At 35.8% G+C, this 19273-nt stretch overlaps 1 protein-coding gene across 1 annotated transcript in view; it reads left to right on the top strand.

The window, feature by feature from the left end:
• PRDM5 (PR/SET domain 5) overlaps positions 1-19273 on the top strand; it is a 449183-nt gene that overhangs the window by 244472 nt on the left and 185438 nt on the right. The window contains exons 10-11 of the mRNA XM_042782587.1: positions 8557-8650; positions 17355-17515. Of these exons, the coding sequence (XP_042638521.1) occupies positions 8557-8650; positions 17355-17515 (255 nt within the window). The remainder of the gene's footprint in view (positions 1-8556; positions 8651-17354; positions 17516-19273) is intronic.

Here is a 19273-nt window from a genome sequence, read left to right as displayed (position 1 = left end):
ATGTGCCGTCGAGTCGGCCCCGACTCATAGCGACCCCTCCTTGGGTTTCCGAGGCAGTATCACTACGGAAGTAGGATTGCCCAACCTTCCTTCCGAAGACAAAAGTAGGTGAGACAAAGTCCAGCCATTCTCACTTCCAAGGAGCATTCTGGCTGCCGTTCCTCCAGGACAGTTTTGCTGCTTCTTCTGGGAGTCCATGGTACTTTCAGTATTCTTCCCTAACATGACACTCAAGAGAGTCAACTCTTCTTCAGTCTTCCTTATTCATTGTACAGCTTTCACATGCAAATGAGGTGATCTAAGATACCATGGCTTGGGTTAGGCACACCTTAGTCTTCAAAGAGACATCTTTGCTCTTCAGCACTTAAAAAAAGTCTTTTCAAGGTGAAGCACCCACATACTCTATGGAGATGTATCCCTTGGAGCAATCTACCACAGGGCACCAGAGGGGCAACATTCACATGGAGGAACCAGGATCTACAGGAGTGCATAACAATGGGGGGGTGTTACTGAGCAGGGAGGGGAGGAGAGTGGGTTAGGGTTGGGGATGGTAATTGGAGAGTGAAACCAAGCATACACCAAATGTTGAATGTGAAACAAACTGTGCTCTCTAAACTTGCACCTAAAGCACAATAAAAATAAAATAAAGAGGCCTTTTGCAGCAGATATGCTCAGTGCAATGCATCATCTGATTTCTTGACTGCTGCTTCCATTGGTGTTGATTGTCGAAACAAGTAATATAAAGTCTTTGACAACTTCAGTCTTTTCTGCATTTATCATGATGCTGCTTATTGGTCCAGTTGTGAGGATTTTTGTTTTCTTTATGTTCAGGTGTAATCCATACTGCGGATTATAGTCTAATTTTCATCACTAAATGCTCCAAGTCATCTTCTCTTTTAGCAAGCAAGGTTGTGTTCTCTGCATATCGCAGGTTGTTACTGAGTCTTCCTCCAATCCTGATGCTGTGTTCTTCATCATGTTATCCCGCTTCTTGGATTATTTGCTCAGCATACAGATTGAATAAGTATTGTGAAAGAATACAACCCTGACACACTCCCTCCTGATTTTATACCATGTAGTATCCCCTTGTTCCATTAAAATGACAGCCTCTTGGTCTGTGTACTGGTTCCTCATGAGCACAGTTAAATGTTCTGGAATTCTCATTCTTCTCAATCTTATTCATAATTTGTTATGATCCACAAAGTCGAACGCTTTTGCATAGTCAATTAAACACAAGTAAACATCTTTCTGGTATTCTTTGCTTTTGGCCGAAATCCATCTGACATCAACAATGATATCCCTCATTCTACATTCTCTTCTGAATCTAGATTGCATTTCTGGAACTTCCCTGTCAATATACTGCTGCAACCATTGTTGAATTATCTTGAGCAAGATTTTACTTGCATGTGACATTAACGATATTCATTGATAATTTCCACATTCTGCTGGATCACCTTTCTTTGAAATTGGTACACATATGGTTCTCTTCCAGTCAGTTGGCTAGGTAGCTGTTTTCCAAATTTCTTGGTATATATGAGTGAGTGCCACTAGTGCAGAATCTGTTTGTTGAAACATCTCAGTGGATATTCTTTCAATTCCTGGAGCCTGTTTTTCTCCAATTCCATCAGTGCAGCTTTGACTTCTTCCTTTAATTGGTGCATAATCACATGCCACCTCCTGAAATAGAGGAACATGGACCAGTTCTTTATGGTACAGTGACTCTGTGATTCCTTCCATCTTCTTTTGATGTTTCCTGCATAATTTAATATTTTGCCAATAGAATCTTTCAGTATTGCAACATGAGGCTTGAATTTTTTCTTTAGTTCTTTCAGCCTAGTGTGCTCTTCCCTTTTGGTTTCCTAACTCTGGGTTTTTGCACATTTCAGTATAATAATTGACTTTGTCTTCTCAAGCTGTTCTTTGAAATCTTCTTTTCCACTCTTATCTTGTAATTTTTTCCATTTGCTTTAGCTACTCTCCCTCCAAGAGCAAGTTTCAGAGTCTCTTCTCAGATTCATTTTGATCTTTTCTTCCTCTCCTGTCTTTTAAATGACCTTTTGCTTTCTTCACCTATGATGTTCTTGATGTCATCCTACATTTCATCAGGTTTTCGGTCATTGGTGTTCAGTGCATCAAATCTATTCTTGAATTGGTCTCTAAATTCATATGCGATATAATCAAGGTCATATTTTGGCTCTCGTGGACTTGTTTTAATTGCCTTCAGCTTCAGTTTGAACTTGCATATAAACAGTTGATGATCTGTTACACAGTCAGCTCCTGGCTTTGTTTTGGCTTAAGATAATTGAGCTTCTCCATCTCCTTTTTCTACAATTGGAGTTGATCTGATTCCTGTGTATTTTATCTAGTGAGGTCCATGTGTATAGCCGCTGTTTATGTTGTTGAAAAAAGATATTTGCAGTGAATAAGTCCTTGGTCTTGCAAAATTCTATCAATGTGATCTCTGGCATCATTTCTCTCACCTCTGCCATATTTTTCAAATACCGGTCATTCTTCTTTGTTTCCAACTTTCACATTCCAGTCACCAGCAATAATCAATATATTTTGCACATTGCACATATGGTCAATTTCAGACTGCAGAAGTTGATAAAAATCTTCAATTTCCTCATCTTTAGCTTTGATGGTTTGGGTGTAAATGTGAATAATAGTGATAGTAACTGTCTTCTTTGTAGGCGTATGGATATCATCCTATCACTGACAGCATTGCACTTCAGGATAGATCTTGAAACGTTCTTTGTGATGATAACTGTGACACCATTCCTCTTCAGTTTGTCATTCCCAGCATAGTAGATCATGATCGCCTGATTCAGATTGGCCAAGTTTAGTCCGTTTCAGCTCACTGACGCATAGGATGTTGATCTGGATGCATTCCATTTAATTTTTGTCAACTTCCAATTTTCCTAGATTCATACTCCATACATTCCATGTTCTGATTATTAATGGATGTTGGCGGCTGTTTCTCCCCATTTTGCATCGTCCCACATCAACAAATGGTGGTCCTGAAAGCTTTACTCCAGCCACGTCATTAAGGTCAACTCTACTTTGAGGAGGCAGCTCTTCCCCAGTTGTATTTTGAGTGCCTTCCGACCTGAGGGCCTCATCTGCCAGCACTATATCATGCAGTGTTTCAGGGTTATTCATTAAGTTTTCCAGTGATATATGAGACAGTGTTTAACTGCTAATCATATTATTTTCACTGGCCAGTTCTTTGAGATGTAGATGACCCTTTCCTTCTTCTGTGTCTGTCTTAATCTGGAAGCACTGCTGAAACCTGTCCACCATGGGTGGCCCTACTTGTTGTATTTGAAATACTGGTGGTATAGCCTCCAGCCTCTCAGCAATGCTGCAAGCCACCATAGTACAACAAACTGACAGATGAGTGGTGGAGAAAGAGTAAGTGTAAGAATAGGAGTAACAGTAAGAGTAAGAGTAGAGTAAGAGTAAAGTGTAGTGGAATATGAGTAGAGCTGGTGTCAATTCTTTTCTGAATGTTTGGTAGAATTTGCTAAGGAAGTCATCTAGGCCAGGAGTTTTTTGTTGAACATATTTTAAATAACCTGTTCAGTTTCTTCCATTGTGATGTGTCTGATAAGATTTTCTACCTCATATTTTGTTAGTTTGGGTACTTAGCATGTTTCTGGAAATTTGTCCATTTCTTTTAAATTTTCAAATTTGTTGGAGTACAGTTCTTCATATTATTCTACTATTATTATTTTTATTTCAGTTGGTTCTGTTGTGACATTGCATGTTTCATTTCTTATTTGTATTATTTGCTCCTTCTCCTCCTTTTTGTTTGTTAAATTTGCAACAGTTTTGCCAGTTTTATTCATCTTATCAAAGAAACAACTTCTGGTCTCATTAATGCTCTGTTGTTTATCTGTTTTCCATTTCATTTCCTTCCCCTCTAATATTTATCATTTTCTTTCTTCTGGTGAATGCTGGCCTTTTTTTTTTTTTACTGCACTTTTTGTAAGTAATCAAGATATTTGTTTAAAATAGATTTTTGGTATGTTATGTTTTCTTCAAGGTTTTATAATAATTTTAATAATAACTTTTATAATAATTTTATTTTTAATTCATGTTTTATTTCTTCTATTACCGAGTAAGGAGCCCTGGTGGGGCTATCATTAGAGCATTGGCAGTCATTGGCCCAAACCCACCAGTCATTCTGCAGGAGCAAAATGAGGCAATCTACAGCTGTAAAGATTTACAGATTTGGAAACCCTATGGCCAATTTTAGGAGCTCGGGTAGCATAGTGCCTAAGGCACTTGACTGCTCACCCGAAGGCTGGCAGTTCAAACCCACCAGCCACTCCTCGGAAGGAAGGTTGGGCAATCCTACTTCCGTAGTGATACTGCCTCGGAAACCCAAGGAGGGGTCGCTATGAGTCGGGGGCCGACTCGATGGCAAACAACAACAACAACAACATGGCCAATTTTACTCTGTCCTACAGGATCACTCTGACTCCTAAATGACTCAATCGCATTGGGTGTGGTTTGGTTTATTACCCAGTAGTTTTTAAGCAAGATAATATTCTAGTTTTTATTTATTGATTGATCTCCTTGTTGTTGATTTCTAATTTTATAGAAAATTTTTGTGATCTGGGAAGATTCTATGTAATAGTTCAGTGCTTTTTAAATTTTGAGACTAGCTTTGTGGCCTAAATTTGGTATATTCTGGAGAAGGTTTCATATGCACTGGAAAAGAATGCATTTTGTACTGTTGTTGAGTGGAGTGTTCTATATATATATATATATATATATATATATGAGTATGAGGTCAAGTTGGTTGATTGTGTGGTTTAAATCTTCTGTATCTTTCTGTCACTGAGTGGATTCTGACTCATAGCAACCCCCATTGGGTTTCTGAGGTGATAAATCTTTACGGAAATAGATTGCCAAGACTTCGTTTTGTGGAGTGACTGGTGGGTTTGAACCACCAGCCTTATGGTTGGCAGTCAAATGCCTTAGGCACTGACCACCAGAGCCTTTTTTTTTTTTTTTCTTTGTCTGTACATTCGTTGATTTCTCTCTAATTGTTTTCTCGTTCATCAAATGTGGTATATTTTCAATTCTGTGAAATTTAGATTTATGTATTTGGGGGCTCTTTCCTTGGGTGCATAGAGGTTTATTATGGTTATGTCTTCTTGTCACGTTGACCCTTTAATCATTATATAATGTCCTTCCTTGTCTGTTTTGCTAGTTTTTGCCTTAAAGTCTATTGTGTCAAAAATTATTATCACCTCTCCTGTCTTTTTTGGTTGCCATTTGCTTGATTTATGTTTTTCCATTATTTAATTTTTAGTTTATTTTTGGCCATTTTATTTGGAGTTTTAGCTTTTTATTGTTCCATAAATGTTTATATGCTCAATATTAAACTTCTGTGTTATGTAGTGCTTTTTTTGGTCACCAAAAAATTTAAATTTAATTATCTCTCATTTGAATGATTCAGTGTCTGTTATGCTTAGAATGGCTTTTCCCACTCAAAAATTATCTAAAACTTCACCCATATTTTCTTCTAGTTATTTATATCTTTAGTTTTTCACTTTTAGAGCACCACCTGTATTGATCTGGAATTTTCTTTATAATAAGTAGTGAAAATGGATCCATTTTCCTAAATGTCTCAACATTTAGCTCAAAACTATTTACTAATATTTCCACTGTTCCCACCAATTTGAAATGGCTTGTTATCCTATACTAGGTATTTGTATATTTTAAGAAATAAAATTTTTATGTTTGTTTTATTAATTTGTTTATTCCTGTGTTATAATATGACTTTAATTTCTGTGGCTGATTAGCATTTTTGGATAGATACAAAGTATTCTGACTATTAAATATCTTCCCATCCATTTTTTTCCATATATTTAACAACTGAAAACAAGTGTGATAATCCCTTTCTCACCATCATTATATTAAGAGAGAATACTTGGCACTTGAACATTATAATGTCCTTTAAGCTAAGAAAACATGTAAAATCTACATGCTATGGATAAAGTTAATTTCCTTTTAATTATCCCCTTTATTTTTATATCCCATGTATTTTAAAAATACTTGTATGGTTTATATTATTGTGATATGAGAACATAGTTAAGCTTATCTAGATTTTTTTTTTTTTTTAAATATTTATAAGCCTGTTATTTTGCCAAGACTTGTATATTTTCCTTGGAAGGAAGGTTGGGCAATCTACTTCTGTAATGATACCGCCTTGGAAACCCAAGGAGGGGTCACTATCAGTTGGATCCCGCTTGATGCCAGTGAGTTTGTTCTTTTTTTTTTTTTTGTATATTTTATTCACTGTACTAACATATGATAAAAAACAGAATGTGATCAAGCTTACTGTTTTTGAAGAAATTGGCAAAAAAACAAGGTTCCAGGAATTAATAGAATACTTATTGAGATGTTTTAACAAATAATTGCAACTTTGGAAGCACACACTCATCTACGTCAAGAAAATTTGAAGACAGCAACCTAGCCAACCTAGTGGAAGGGATCCATATTTGTGTCTATTCCAAAGAAAAGTGATCCAGAAAAGCATGAAAATTATCAAACAATATAATTAATAACATACTGAAGTAAAATTTTGCTGGTTATTATTCAAAAGTATATCTACAGGAAACTCACAGAAATCCAAGCCTGATTCTGAAGAGGTCGTGGAACGAGGGATATCATTCCTGATGTCAGATAGATCTTGGCTGAAAGCAAAGATTATCAGGAAAAAAAAAAAAAAAAAAAACTACTTATGCTTTATGGACTATGCAGAAGCATTCAACTCTGTGGATCATAACTAATTATGTTTAACATTGTGGAAAAATAGGTATTCCAGAACACTTTATTGTGTTTATGGGAAACTTGTACATAGACCAATAGGCAGTCAGTCATTTGAATACAGCAAGGGGATACTGTGTGGTTTAAAATCAGGAAAGGTTTTCATCAGTGTTGTATAGTTGCAAAATACTTATTCAATCTGTATGTTTAGCAGATAATCCAAGAAGCTGGACTACATGAAGAAGAATGCAAAATTGGAAATCAAGGGAGATCTTTTATCAACATCACTATGTTGAAGAAGATCAAGGACTACAGCTTTACGTATGGATTACTTGTCATCATAAAGAGAACAAAATGCTTACAGCTGGACCCATAAGCAACATCATGATAAATAGGCAAAATGTTGAAGTTGTCAAAGATTTTATTTTACTTCATTCCACAATCAATGCCCATGGAAGAGAAGTAGCCAAGAAATCAAGTGATAGATTGACAATGAGCAAATCTTCTGCAAAAGACCTCTTTAAAGTGTTCAGAGGCAAACTTTTCACTTTGAAATGCAAAGGTTTTCCAGACCCAGGCTCAGGGTATTTTTAGTTACCTCATATAAGTGTGAAAGCTGGACAGTAATATGGAAGACTGAAGAATAATTCATGTATTTGAATTATGGTGTTGGTGAAGAGTATTGGATGTACCATAGACTTCCTGAGAAACAAACAAATTTGTCTTAGAAGAATTACAGCCAGAATGCTCCTAGATAAGGAGGATGGTGAAATTTTGTCTCATGTAATTTGGACATGTTTTCAGGAGAAACCAGTTTCTGGAGAAGGACATTGTGCTTGGTCCTTAGAGTAGAAGGCCAGAGTAAAAGAGGAATTCCCTCAGTGAGATGGATTGATACAGTGGCTTCAACACTGGGCTCAAGCATAGTGAATATTGTATGAATGGTGCAGTACAAGGCAGTGTTTCAATTTTTTGTACATAGAGTTTCTGTGAGATGGAACCAACTTAATGGTACCTAACAAGAACAGCAGTTTATCAATATATTTCTGTTTGCCATATACCATATTGCTTAGTAGTGCTGGTTTTATACTCTGAGAAATTATTTAACATTTTGAGACTTAATGTTCTTATATGTAAAATGGACAAAATAATGGTATTTTATTCATAGAGTTACTGTTAGAATTTAATGAAATAATCATGTAAAGTTTTTTGGCTAGGACTGACACAAAATAGCATTTACTGAATGTTACCTTACTATTTGATATGATTAAGTGTTCTAGTCTAATTTTGGGTCAAAAGCAGAACCCAGGACTAAAAATTATGTGGAATTATTCTCTGTTGTTGACAAAAAGGGTCATACAGTCTCCCTCCATTTTTATCTTTTCCTTCCTATATGCTGAAATGTGGTACCCGCTGTCTAAAGCTTGCCCAGTGATGGAGGATTTTTCACTTCTGAGAAATGCCATACCATGTCATTCTGCAAAGTAGATCCTGTGAAAGTTCAGTTCTACTCAGTTAATATTTTAAAATAAGAGGAACAAAATCCTTTATTATTTGTCATTTTTTATTTAATGTGAAAATTTAAAAATACAGTTGTTTTTCTTTTATGAACACAGCATTTTTGTCTTTTCCAAATGGAAAATATAAACATCAGAAGCAAGATATTGTCCACCTTCCTATCTTTCCTGTTTGACATCATGAAGCCAAGAAACTCCGTATGGTATTGACTAGTTCATTCTTGATCTCCTGACTTACAGTTTCTTTCATCTGCAGACCCATTCTGAAGAGAGACCCTTCCAGTGTGAGGAATGTAAAGCTTTGTTCCGGACCCCATTTTCTTTGCAGAGACACCTGCTAATACATAACAGTAAGTCACCATTCAGGGATGTGAGGACTAAAAGAATTATCTCACACTTTGTTCTCATAATCTTTGAAAACATAGCCATCATTATAGTGCCTCTCCCTTGCTCTTCCTTTATCATTACTTATTTTCTGCAGTAAGATTAATTATTTTGTGAGATATTTTATTTTATATCATTTCATCCCATTATTTAATATCTGTATGTGAAAATAGTTAATAATGTCACTAAGATATATTTGAGCTGTTTTGAAATGGAGATTTTACTCCCTTTTAAATTTAAAGGTTAAGGAAATGTGTGACTTCTCAAAACATTCACATGTCTAGCATGATTTTGTTAACTCACAGACTTTTAATATTGGAAAATACTAGAGTACACATCAAATTTAATTACTTAATGTGAGAAAATTGAGGCTTGGAGAAGGACTCACAGTTTCATAGTGCTAGAGTAGCACTGTAGTCTCAAATAGCCAGGTATTTTTCCTACTTACTATACTGCTTCTAGGAGCTCTGGTGGCATAGTGCCTAAGACATTTGACTGCTAACCAGAGGCTGGTGGTTCTAACCCACCAGCCACTCCTCGGGAGGACTATGGGGCAATCTACTTCCATAGAGATACCTCCTTGGAAATTCAAGGAGAGGTCTCTGTAGGTTGAATCGACTCAACGGGAGTGAGTTTTTGTTTTGTTTTGTTTTTACTGCTTATGATTTCTTACCTCTGTTGTTGTTGTTGTTATGTGCCGTTGAGTCGGACCCTACTCATAGCGACCCCTCCTTGGGTTTCCAAGGCAGTATCACCACAGAAGTAGATGCCCCATCTTCCTTCCAAGGAGTGGCTGGATTTGTTCCTTTTGGAATAGGTTCTACAAAAGCACTTCATGATTATCTGTCTAAATTTACATTCATAGCTTTTTTTGTGTGTGTGATTTGTGTAAAAGTTTGCAGAGCAAATTCACTTTCTATATAGCATTCACACACATGTTGTCTCATGACGTTGGCTACAATTTATCCCAATGCAACAGCTCCCCTCCCACTTCCTCCCCATAGTTACCTCTTCCCGGTGTCCATCCCTTCATGCACTTCTGCCTCCTGAACTGTCTCCTTGTGCATAAACAGCCCTTCTTTCTCCCATGATTGTTCTCTCCAAGGAGTGTATCTACCTCAGGTAAATGTTCAGCTCATATGCCTGTCTTTTGTTTGGCTGGAAGGAACAGGTGTGGGTTCAATTCCAAACCTGAAGGGCAGCTAGGGAGCATAGTCTCAGTGGTTCCACCAGGCTCTATCAGACTAGCAAGCCTAGTCCCCCCTTTTTTTTTCCCCCAAATGATTTTGAGTTTTGTTCCATATTTTCCATCTCTATCCAGGATCCTCTACATAGATCCCCCTTCAAATAGTTGACAGTGATAGCCAGTCACCATCTAGTTCTTTTGATATCATTGTCATATAGGCTGCAGATAGCATGGTGTACCAGTTGCTAGGACTAATTGTTTCCATGAATCTTTGATTTTCAGAGCTATTTTTATATTACCACATAATTTATAGACACATTGCTGAAGGACATCCTTTTATTTAGGAGCAGAAAATGTTATTCCTACACTAAATTTTTAAAGTGGATTCTCTGACTATTGAAGCTGTCATTCAGGAATTGAAATAACCAAAGACTGACTTCACTGCTGTGTCCTAAAACTTTTAAAAATTGTATACCATGAGTAATATTTATTTTTTTTACTTTTAATTTGAGTTGTTTAATCATTAGAATGTCCTCTATACCAACAAAGTTCCTGTTGCTGCTTAATTTTTTTTTTGGCATTTAGTATTTGATGTTTATTTATTAATTGTGATTTGGGTCAAAAGTTTAAAGAGCAAATTGGTTTTCTATCAAACAATCCATGTATGTTCTATTTTGTATCTTTACTGCAATTCACATACTGTAACAGCATTTTTACCTCTCCCTCTCTGTGCCTACTCCTTCCCTTTGTCCTTGTTTTCCATCCTTTTCTGTCTTCCTAGCTGTATCCCTAAGGAGCTCTGATAGCATAGTGCTTGAGGCATTTGACTGCTAACTAGAAGGCTGGCGGTTTAAACCCACTAGCCGCTCCTCAGAAGGAAGGTTGGGCAAGCTACTATCATAGTGATACTGCCGTAGAAACCCAAAGAGGGGTCACTATGACTCGGGGCCAACTTGATGGCAAAATAACAGCAACAGCTGTATCCCTGGGTAAATACTGTCCTCTTGATTTCATATGATTGATTGTTCCACTGAGTGTATGTTGTTGTTGTTGTTGTTATGTGCCGTCGATATACTGAGTGTATACCCTTCTGGTATTACTGTTCACCTTATAGGCTTGTGTATTGATTGGCTGACAGTTGAGCTGGGGTTGAGTTCATTTCCTATCTTGAAGGATATCTAAAGACCATAACCTTGGAGATTCTACAAGTCTTTATCTGACCAGTAAACTTAATCTTTTTCATCATTTTAAATTTTGTTTCACATTTTTCTCCCATTCTATCTGGGACTTCCTATTGTGATCCCTTTCAGAGCCCCTGACGCCAGAAGAACTAGATGGTGCCTTGCTACCTCTGCTAAAATTTTAAATATTTCTGAGGAAATCACAATAATCACTCAGTTTTGGAAACTGGTTTTATAGAATATATAGGAAGATATTTTCTCAAGTTGTAGTGGTTATACTGCAAAATAATGAAGATGTTAAGGTTTTTATAAATACTGAGTGATAACGATTTTGATGAAACTAAATTCACTTCCTGTAGAAAAACATGAAGTAGTATGATTTCATTCCATTATACATTATTAACCTTAAAGTTCTGGAGAGGTTGTTAGGACAATTTCATGTTTTCTTTATAAAGAACAGTTATGTGTTTAAAAATGAAATTGGTCATGAAGCAAGAATTTTTATCCTGGTTCACATTCATATTGATAATGATAAATAACCAGTAGAAGATGAATGGATTTTAGAATAGGGATTTAGACACATGAATTTCATATGGCTAAACTTGACCTGCTGCTCAGAATTTTTTTTTTTTTCCTTTTTGGGAAAGTGTGACTTTGTTTTGAATAACAGCGGGGTACTTTTAATAGAAGGAATATACAAAACCAAAACCAAACTCACTGCCATGGAGTTGATCTGACTCACAGCAACCCCTTCGTGGGTTTTTGAGGCGGTATCACTATGGAAATAGATTGCTCAACTTTCCTTCTGAGGAGTGGCTGATGGGCTTGAACCACCTCTGGTTAGCAATCACATGTCTTCGGCACTACGCCACCAGAGCTGCCAGAAGGAATATAGTTCTTTAGATCTCAGCTCATTGTTTCATCAGATTGACAGATAGGTCTGAAATGATTGAATGTAGAGAGTGCCTGTCCATTCAATATATACCATGATCAGCACATTCATCAGTGGCTTTATGTGGCTGTATATAAAGACATTTAACCAGGAAAATAAACTATGGCAATTAGTTAAGTGAGTAATGAGCTATTTAAGGAAAGGCTCTTGTTGTTTTTTTTAGGTGCCTTCAAGTTGGTTCCATCACATAGCAAAATACAACAGAGTGAAACACTGCCCAGTCTTGTACCATCCTTACATCTGTTGCTATGTTTGAGTCCATTGTTGCAGCCACTGTGTCTGTCATAATTGAACATCTTTCTCTCTTGAGATGACCCTCCATATACCAAGCATGATGGCCTTCTCCAGGGACTGATCCCTCCTGATAATGTGTCCATACTCACCATACTCCCTTCTTAAAAGCTTTCTGACTGTACTTCTTCCAAGACAGATTTTTTTTATTCTTCTGGAAGTCCACGGTATATTAAATTTTCTTCACCAACATCATAATTGAAGTGACTCAATTCATCTTAGGAGCTCTGGTAGCGTAGTGCCTAAGGCACTTGACTGCTAACCAGAAGGCTGGCAGTTCAAAGCCATCAGCCACTCCTTGGAAGGAAGGTTGGGCAATCTACTTCCATAGTGATAACGCCTTGGAACCCCAAGGAGGGGTCTCTATGAGTCGGGTCCGACTTGACGGCAAATAACAACAACAGCAATTCATCTTTGTTGTCCTTATTCATTTTCCAGCTTTTGTATGCATATGACGCAATTAAAAATACTATGGTTTGAACCACGCCAACTTTAGTCCTCAAAGTGACAGATTTCCTTCTTAATACTTCAAAGAGAACTTTTGTAGCAGATTTCCCCAATACAATACATCCTTTGATTTCTTGATTGCTATTCCATGGACATTGATTGTGGATCCAAGTAAAATGAAATCCTTGACAAATTCAATATTTTGTCCATTTGTCATGATGTGATTTCTTGGTTTTCCTTCACTGCTATCAGTTCATGATCATATTCTACCTCCTGAAACAGTGGTATGTCGACCAATTTTTTTCGGTACAATCACAGCATGTATTCCTTCCATCTTCTTTTGATGTTTGCTGCATCTTTCAATATTTTGCCCATGTTGTTGCTGTTGTGAGGTGCTGTCAAACTGGTTCTCACTCATAGTAATCCTGTGTACACCTGAACAAAACAATAACTGGTCCTGTTCCCATAGAGTCCTTCAATCTTCATTATTACAAATCGACATTTGAATTTTTCTTCAGTTCCTTCAGCTTGAGAAATGCCAAGTGTGTTTTTCCCCTTTGGTTTTCTAACTCCAGATCTTTGGACCTTTTGTTATAATATTTTTCTTTGTCTTCTTGAGTCTCACTTTGAAATCTTCCACCAAGCTCTTTTACTTTGTCATTTCTTACATTAACTACTCTCTGTTGAAAGTGAATTTCAGAGTCTCTTCTGACATCCATTTTGACCTTTTCTTTTTTCCTTCCTTTTTAATGACCTTTTGCATCCTTCATGTAGAATGTCATCCCACAGCTCATCTGGTCTTTGGTCATTCATGATTAGTGTATCAAAACTGTTCTTGAGATTTCTCTAGATTCAGGTGGGATATACTCAAAATTGTAGTTTGGCTCTCACGTACTTATTTTAATTTACTTCAACTTCATTTGAGCAACTGATGGTCAGCCCTTGGCTTTCTTCTGACTGATGATATTGAGGTTCTCCATCATCTCTTTCCACAGATATAGTTTATTTGTTTCATGTGTGTTCTATCTGATGAGATCCATGTGTATGGTCACCATTTATGTTGTTGAAAAAAGATATTTGCCTCAAATAAGTCATTGTTCTTGCAAAATTCGAGCATGCATTGTCTGACGTTTCTATCACCAAGGACACATGTTCCACCTCCTGATCCTTCTACTTCATTTCCAACTTTTGTTTTCAAATTAGCAATAATTATCAAGGCATCTTGACTACATATTTGATCAATTTCAGACTATGGAAGTTGGTAAAAATCTTCAGTTTCTTCATCTTTGGCTTTAGTGGTTGGTGCATATATTTGAAAAATAGTTGTATTAACTAGTCTTCCTTGCAGGTGTGTGGCTATTACCCTATCACTGACAACATTATCTTTCAGAATAGTTATTTTCTTTTCTGACAAGGAATGAAACAGTGTTCCCTTTTACTTTATTATTCTGAGCCTAGTAGACTCTATGATTGTTTGATATAAAATACCCTATACCCAATCTACTTCCGTAGTGATACTGCCTTGGGAACCCAAGGAGGGGTCTCTATGCGTTGGGTCCGACTCGACAGCACATAACAACAACAACATACCAGTTATGTGTCCCTTTTCATTTTTGACATCTTCCAATTTTCCCAGATTCAAATTTTGTATGGTCCATGCTGCAATTATAAATATAAAGTTAAAGCTAACATCAGTTATTGCCACTGAGCTAAAATGATTGAAAACTAGAATTGGCCAAAATAGAGAAGACAGAGTTCTTGTTCTTGTCTTATATAATAGATAAATTAAACATGCTCAACTTCAAATTTTATGGGCTGTTACTACAAACATACATAAGCACATATAAAGAAAAACTTGTCAAAATTATTTGAGTTTCTAGTGTTTCCTAATAAGTTGAAAATCCTAAGACAAGTTGCTAGCTATGTTCTTTATTTTAAAAATTAGAACTGTGTTTATATAAAGATATCTTTAATGAAATGTATAATTAGATGATGGTATAAAACAGTGATTTTTTTCCTTCAATAGCTTCCTTAATGTAACAGAATGGATTTATTGAGTACTTTAAAAAATTATGATAATAGAAGTTAAAGAAATCTGGAATTAAAATATTAATGAGGAGAGATAAGTTGTCATTAAGGACTTCTCTGGTATATTTATGAGACTTTTGTACAACGACCAACATTTTGATTCACTTGATGGTTTAATGAAAATACTTTGATATGAGCAATGTTGGGTAATTTTCCTTGTACTTTCTAAAACTCTTACTCAAAAAGATTTGGTATTATTAGCATTTGTCATTGTTAACATGATCTGAGTAGATTTCATATTATTAATACTTATAATCTTACCTCAACTGATATTTTCTTTTACTACCAATTGAAAATAAAAATAAATTATTTAAACTTAAAAAAAGAGGTATAGAAATAAACTTGTTTACAACAATAACACCTGACCACAAAAATACACAAAAGGAGAACAAAAAAGTAAAGCTCTCAGAATCTATACAATATGTGGCATGCTTTAGATGTGACTTTGGTTCAAGCATTACATTTTAGCAAGACCTTAATTTAAGAGACTTTAAGTTACAAAGACATATTTGGTTTGAAAAGACAAAGGGAAGGTGATTTTTCTTTTCTTGTTGGTTTCTGGACATCCTTATTTACTTATTTTTTTGCCTTCCTCACTTCTTTCCTTCCTTAAATTTGATATGAAGAAATAATAAGATCTTTGCATATGTAGATTTAAATGGAGGGGAGGGAAGTTAGAAGAGCTTTGTTGAAATTAAGTCTCTTATTGAGATAGAAAGTTAGTTATCTCTGTATTTTTCTTCCTAGCAAATCGTTGTTATTGTTATATGCCATTGAGTCAGACTCGAGTCATAGCGACCCCTCGTTGGGTTTCCGAGGCAGTATCACTATGGAAGTAGATTGCCTCATCTTCCTTTCAAGGAGTGGCTGGTGGGTTTGAACCACCAGCCTTCTGGTTAGCAGTCAAGTGCCTTAGGCACTATGTTACCAGAACTCCCCCTTACAAATAGGGCATGTAAATTTATAGATAGTGCAAAAGGTGAAGCTCTCAACTATTAGCTGAAAGTATCGTGTTATGAACCCAGCCAGAGTCTCCTTAGAAGACAGTTGATCTGCTTCCAAAAGGTCACAGCCTTGGAAACTCTATGGAGTAGTTCTACTCTGCACAAATGGGATCACCATGAATCGTAATTGATTTCATGGCAGCTAACAGTAACAACATGCTAATCTAATTATTCTCTAAAAAGGGAACATATGTTCAAATACTAGTTTATCTTATCCATGTAGTCATGTGCTACATGTTATCTGTAATGTAATCAGAGATCAGTATCTTCTAATGATATACGTTTATTGCTGAAAATACATTTTAAATAGATGACTAGAAGTTAAATAGACTTACGTTTTAAGAAATATTACAGAAATAGTGTTCCCCATCTTCCTTCTGCAGAGCAGCTGGTGGGTTTGAACTACCAACCTTCTGTTATTGTTGTTATGTGCTGTCGAGTCAGCTCCGACTCATAGTGACCCCTCCTTGGATTTCTGAGGCAGTATCACTATGGAAGTAGATTGCTCCATCTTCCTTCCGAGGAGTGGCTGGTAGATTTGAACCACCAGCCTTCTGGTTAGCAGTCAAGTGCCTTAGGCACTATGCTACCAGAGCTCCCACCAACCTTCTGGTAGCATACAAATGCCTTAGGTATTATACCACCTAAGTTTCTTATGAAAGCTAATGAGTACTATAAAATCTCTCAATGTGGTTTCCGGAGTTGCTGCCTTTTCAGGCCTAGGCTATATAATGAAAAGAAACTGAGAATCTTCTCAGGTGCTTAGGGCCTTTAAAGGAGAAAATGGCAGCAATTACACTGGGTGCCCCAACTCCAGTCCAGTCCCACTTTCTTTCTGAGAGCCTGGGAATTTGAGCCCTTCACCAGCTCCTTCACAGGAGACCAAGTGCCACATCAAGGAGCCTCCAGGCCAGGTTTCTGGGACAGTGCTGAGGAATGAAGAGAGTATTGTATCTCTCTCTCTACTCCAGAATGAGAGGGCCTCCTTGATGCTTTCCTGGTTACCCTAAGAGGTTTCCCTCCCAGCCTGCTACCTGTGACCCAGTTCTGCCTATGATCTATCTGCTGGAAGCTGTAGAAACAATGGTACGATTTGAGGGGAGGTTTGGAGGGTCCCCAGAAACAACTCAGTCTGCTTGACAGAGGTCTTGTGTCACCACAAAAATCTACTTGCCTCAACCAACCCCCAGCTTCTGTGCTAAGAATATAACTTTAAGGCTACATTTAGAGAGTTAACTAATTCAATCTCTAAATTTCCAGTTAAGAGTGAGAAGATATAAGAAAGTTAAATGACTTCCCCCTGGTCATACAGTGCATTAACAAATATAGAACTGAAATTTGTTGTGGAAAAATAGCTTTTAAAGTCAGTATGAGAAATTCTTGCAATTATAAGGCTTACTTCTCAGAGAAAACAACACTAAATCCAACAGTAAACAACAGTAATGCATGGATGAGAGTCACCATTAAGAATCCTGCTGTTGCATCTTATGTATCTCTTATGTGGCTTGTTTTATTTCCAAGGTGAGAGGACTTTCAAATGTCATCACTGTGAGGCTACCTTTAAAAGGAAGGATACCTTAAATGTTCATGTCCAGGTGGTCCATGAAAGACACAAGAAATACAGATGTGAGCTATGTAATAAGGCATTTGTTACACCTTCAGTGCTTAGAAGTCATAAGAAAGTAAGTAGATGCCTAATGTTAGTTTGCATGGATTATCTATTTAAGTAATGTGGTTATTAACTATCATATGATGATCAATTTCATATTAATTTATCAACCTATTTACCCAAAATGACAAGAAAGGAATGCATAATTATTATCATCTCTTCATAAAATGTAATTTTTCTTCATTTTTTTGAGTCAACTTTTTTTTTTTTTTTTTCATGACAGAGAGCCTCAGAATTAGATATAGATTCTACACGGGACTTAACTATGCAGATACCTTGGCAATACAAATTATTACATGTGTGGGAGCTTATCTGTTTTAATATGCTTTTGGATTAATTCAGTAGTTTTTTGTAATGTGAGTAATGATTTGGTAGTTTTATTTTTCAAAGCTAATTCAAATGTTTAATAATGAGTTATTAGACTGAGCTCTTCAAGGCTTGGAATGATGCTTTGTTTTTGCATTGCTAGGGCCTAGAGAAATTTCTGGTGCAGAGCAAGGACTTGATAAATATTACGTCAACTTAAAAACAACAGTGCTCATATGTATTGTGATTTGGAAAATAGCTTTGTTTTATTATGCTAATTGGATAATTACCTGAAGCAAATAAATAGTTTTTTTAAGTGTATTTTTAAAATAAAATTCATATTGTAACAAACACACTTATTTTGCTTACTACTGACTTAGAAAGGACTTTGAAGGCTAATTTTCTTCCAGTTAGCGTGAGCTGCTGAATGAATGTGAAGAAATTACTCCACCTCAATGTGACTTAATTTTGTACTTATCGTTAATATAGTTGTGTCCAAAAGACTGAATTGAGTAACTTTTCTTTTCCTGTGTTTTTAATGATAAGTAATAATGTTATTCTCTCCCTTTTAAAGATCTCTGAATAGAATAGTCTTTCAACATTTTTATTTTAATTCACTTTTTTTGTCTGAATGTAATATATTTTTGCTGTTTTAATACATGAGGTAAAAGTATAGTGAGTTTTTAAGTTATAAAGTATAGTGAGTTTTAATAACAAATTATCATGTAGTATTTTTGCAGTGCATTGTTCTATATTTTTCCATACATTTCTCCAATATTTTTCTTATAAGCTATTTCCAGGCTTTCTTATTAATATTCAAAATATTTTAATATACCTTAGATATCTCTTAAAACACCTTAACCAAATTTTTTATCTAAAGCATAAACATTATTTCTGAATTAAACCTAAGAAATAGTTTAATTCTTTTCATAAATGTAACCTTAATATCTTCTACATCAAAACTTTTCCACTTAATTTTCTTTAGCAAATAACTTAGGTCATATATATAAGCAATGAAATAGTTATTTACCAACAAAAAAATCCTGTGGATTTTATTAAAATATTACAAGTTGGTTGATCATTGTCAGTTTGAAATAAGGTGACGTTGTAATAATAGATGTATTAAATTTCTGAATGATCTTACACTACTAATCAAAAAAGATTTGTTATATTTAACCCTTCTGTCAAAGAATGAGAATACAATATGTTTGTTACATGTTAAAATGTTGTATGTTCACTTTAAATTGAAGCATAATGTGGACCAAGTAAAAGCTCTTACTGAGGTATAAAGAATGTGTAACTGTTTTGTATAAGAAAGTGCAGTGAAAATGGAAAATTAAGTGTCTGCCAAATACAGCATCCTGGAGATGCGTGTTTCACAGAGTGTCATTGGTCAGCATGGCAGTTGATTTAGAGCATGTTTCTCACACTTGGGTATAATATAAATTCTTTAAAGGGAAAAAAT

This window comes from Orycteropus afer, unplaced genomic scaffold, assembly GCF_000298275.1.
Source record: "Orycteropus afer afer isolate SDZICR_OR568_19922 unplaced genomic scaffold, OryAfe1.0 scaffold00382, whole genome shotgun sequence".
Lineage (NCBI taxonomy): Eukaryota > Metazoa > Chordata > Mammalia > Tubulidentata > Orycteropodidae > Orycteropus > Orycteropus afer.
This window is presented reverse-complemented; position numbering and strand designations above follow the sequence as displayed.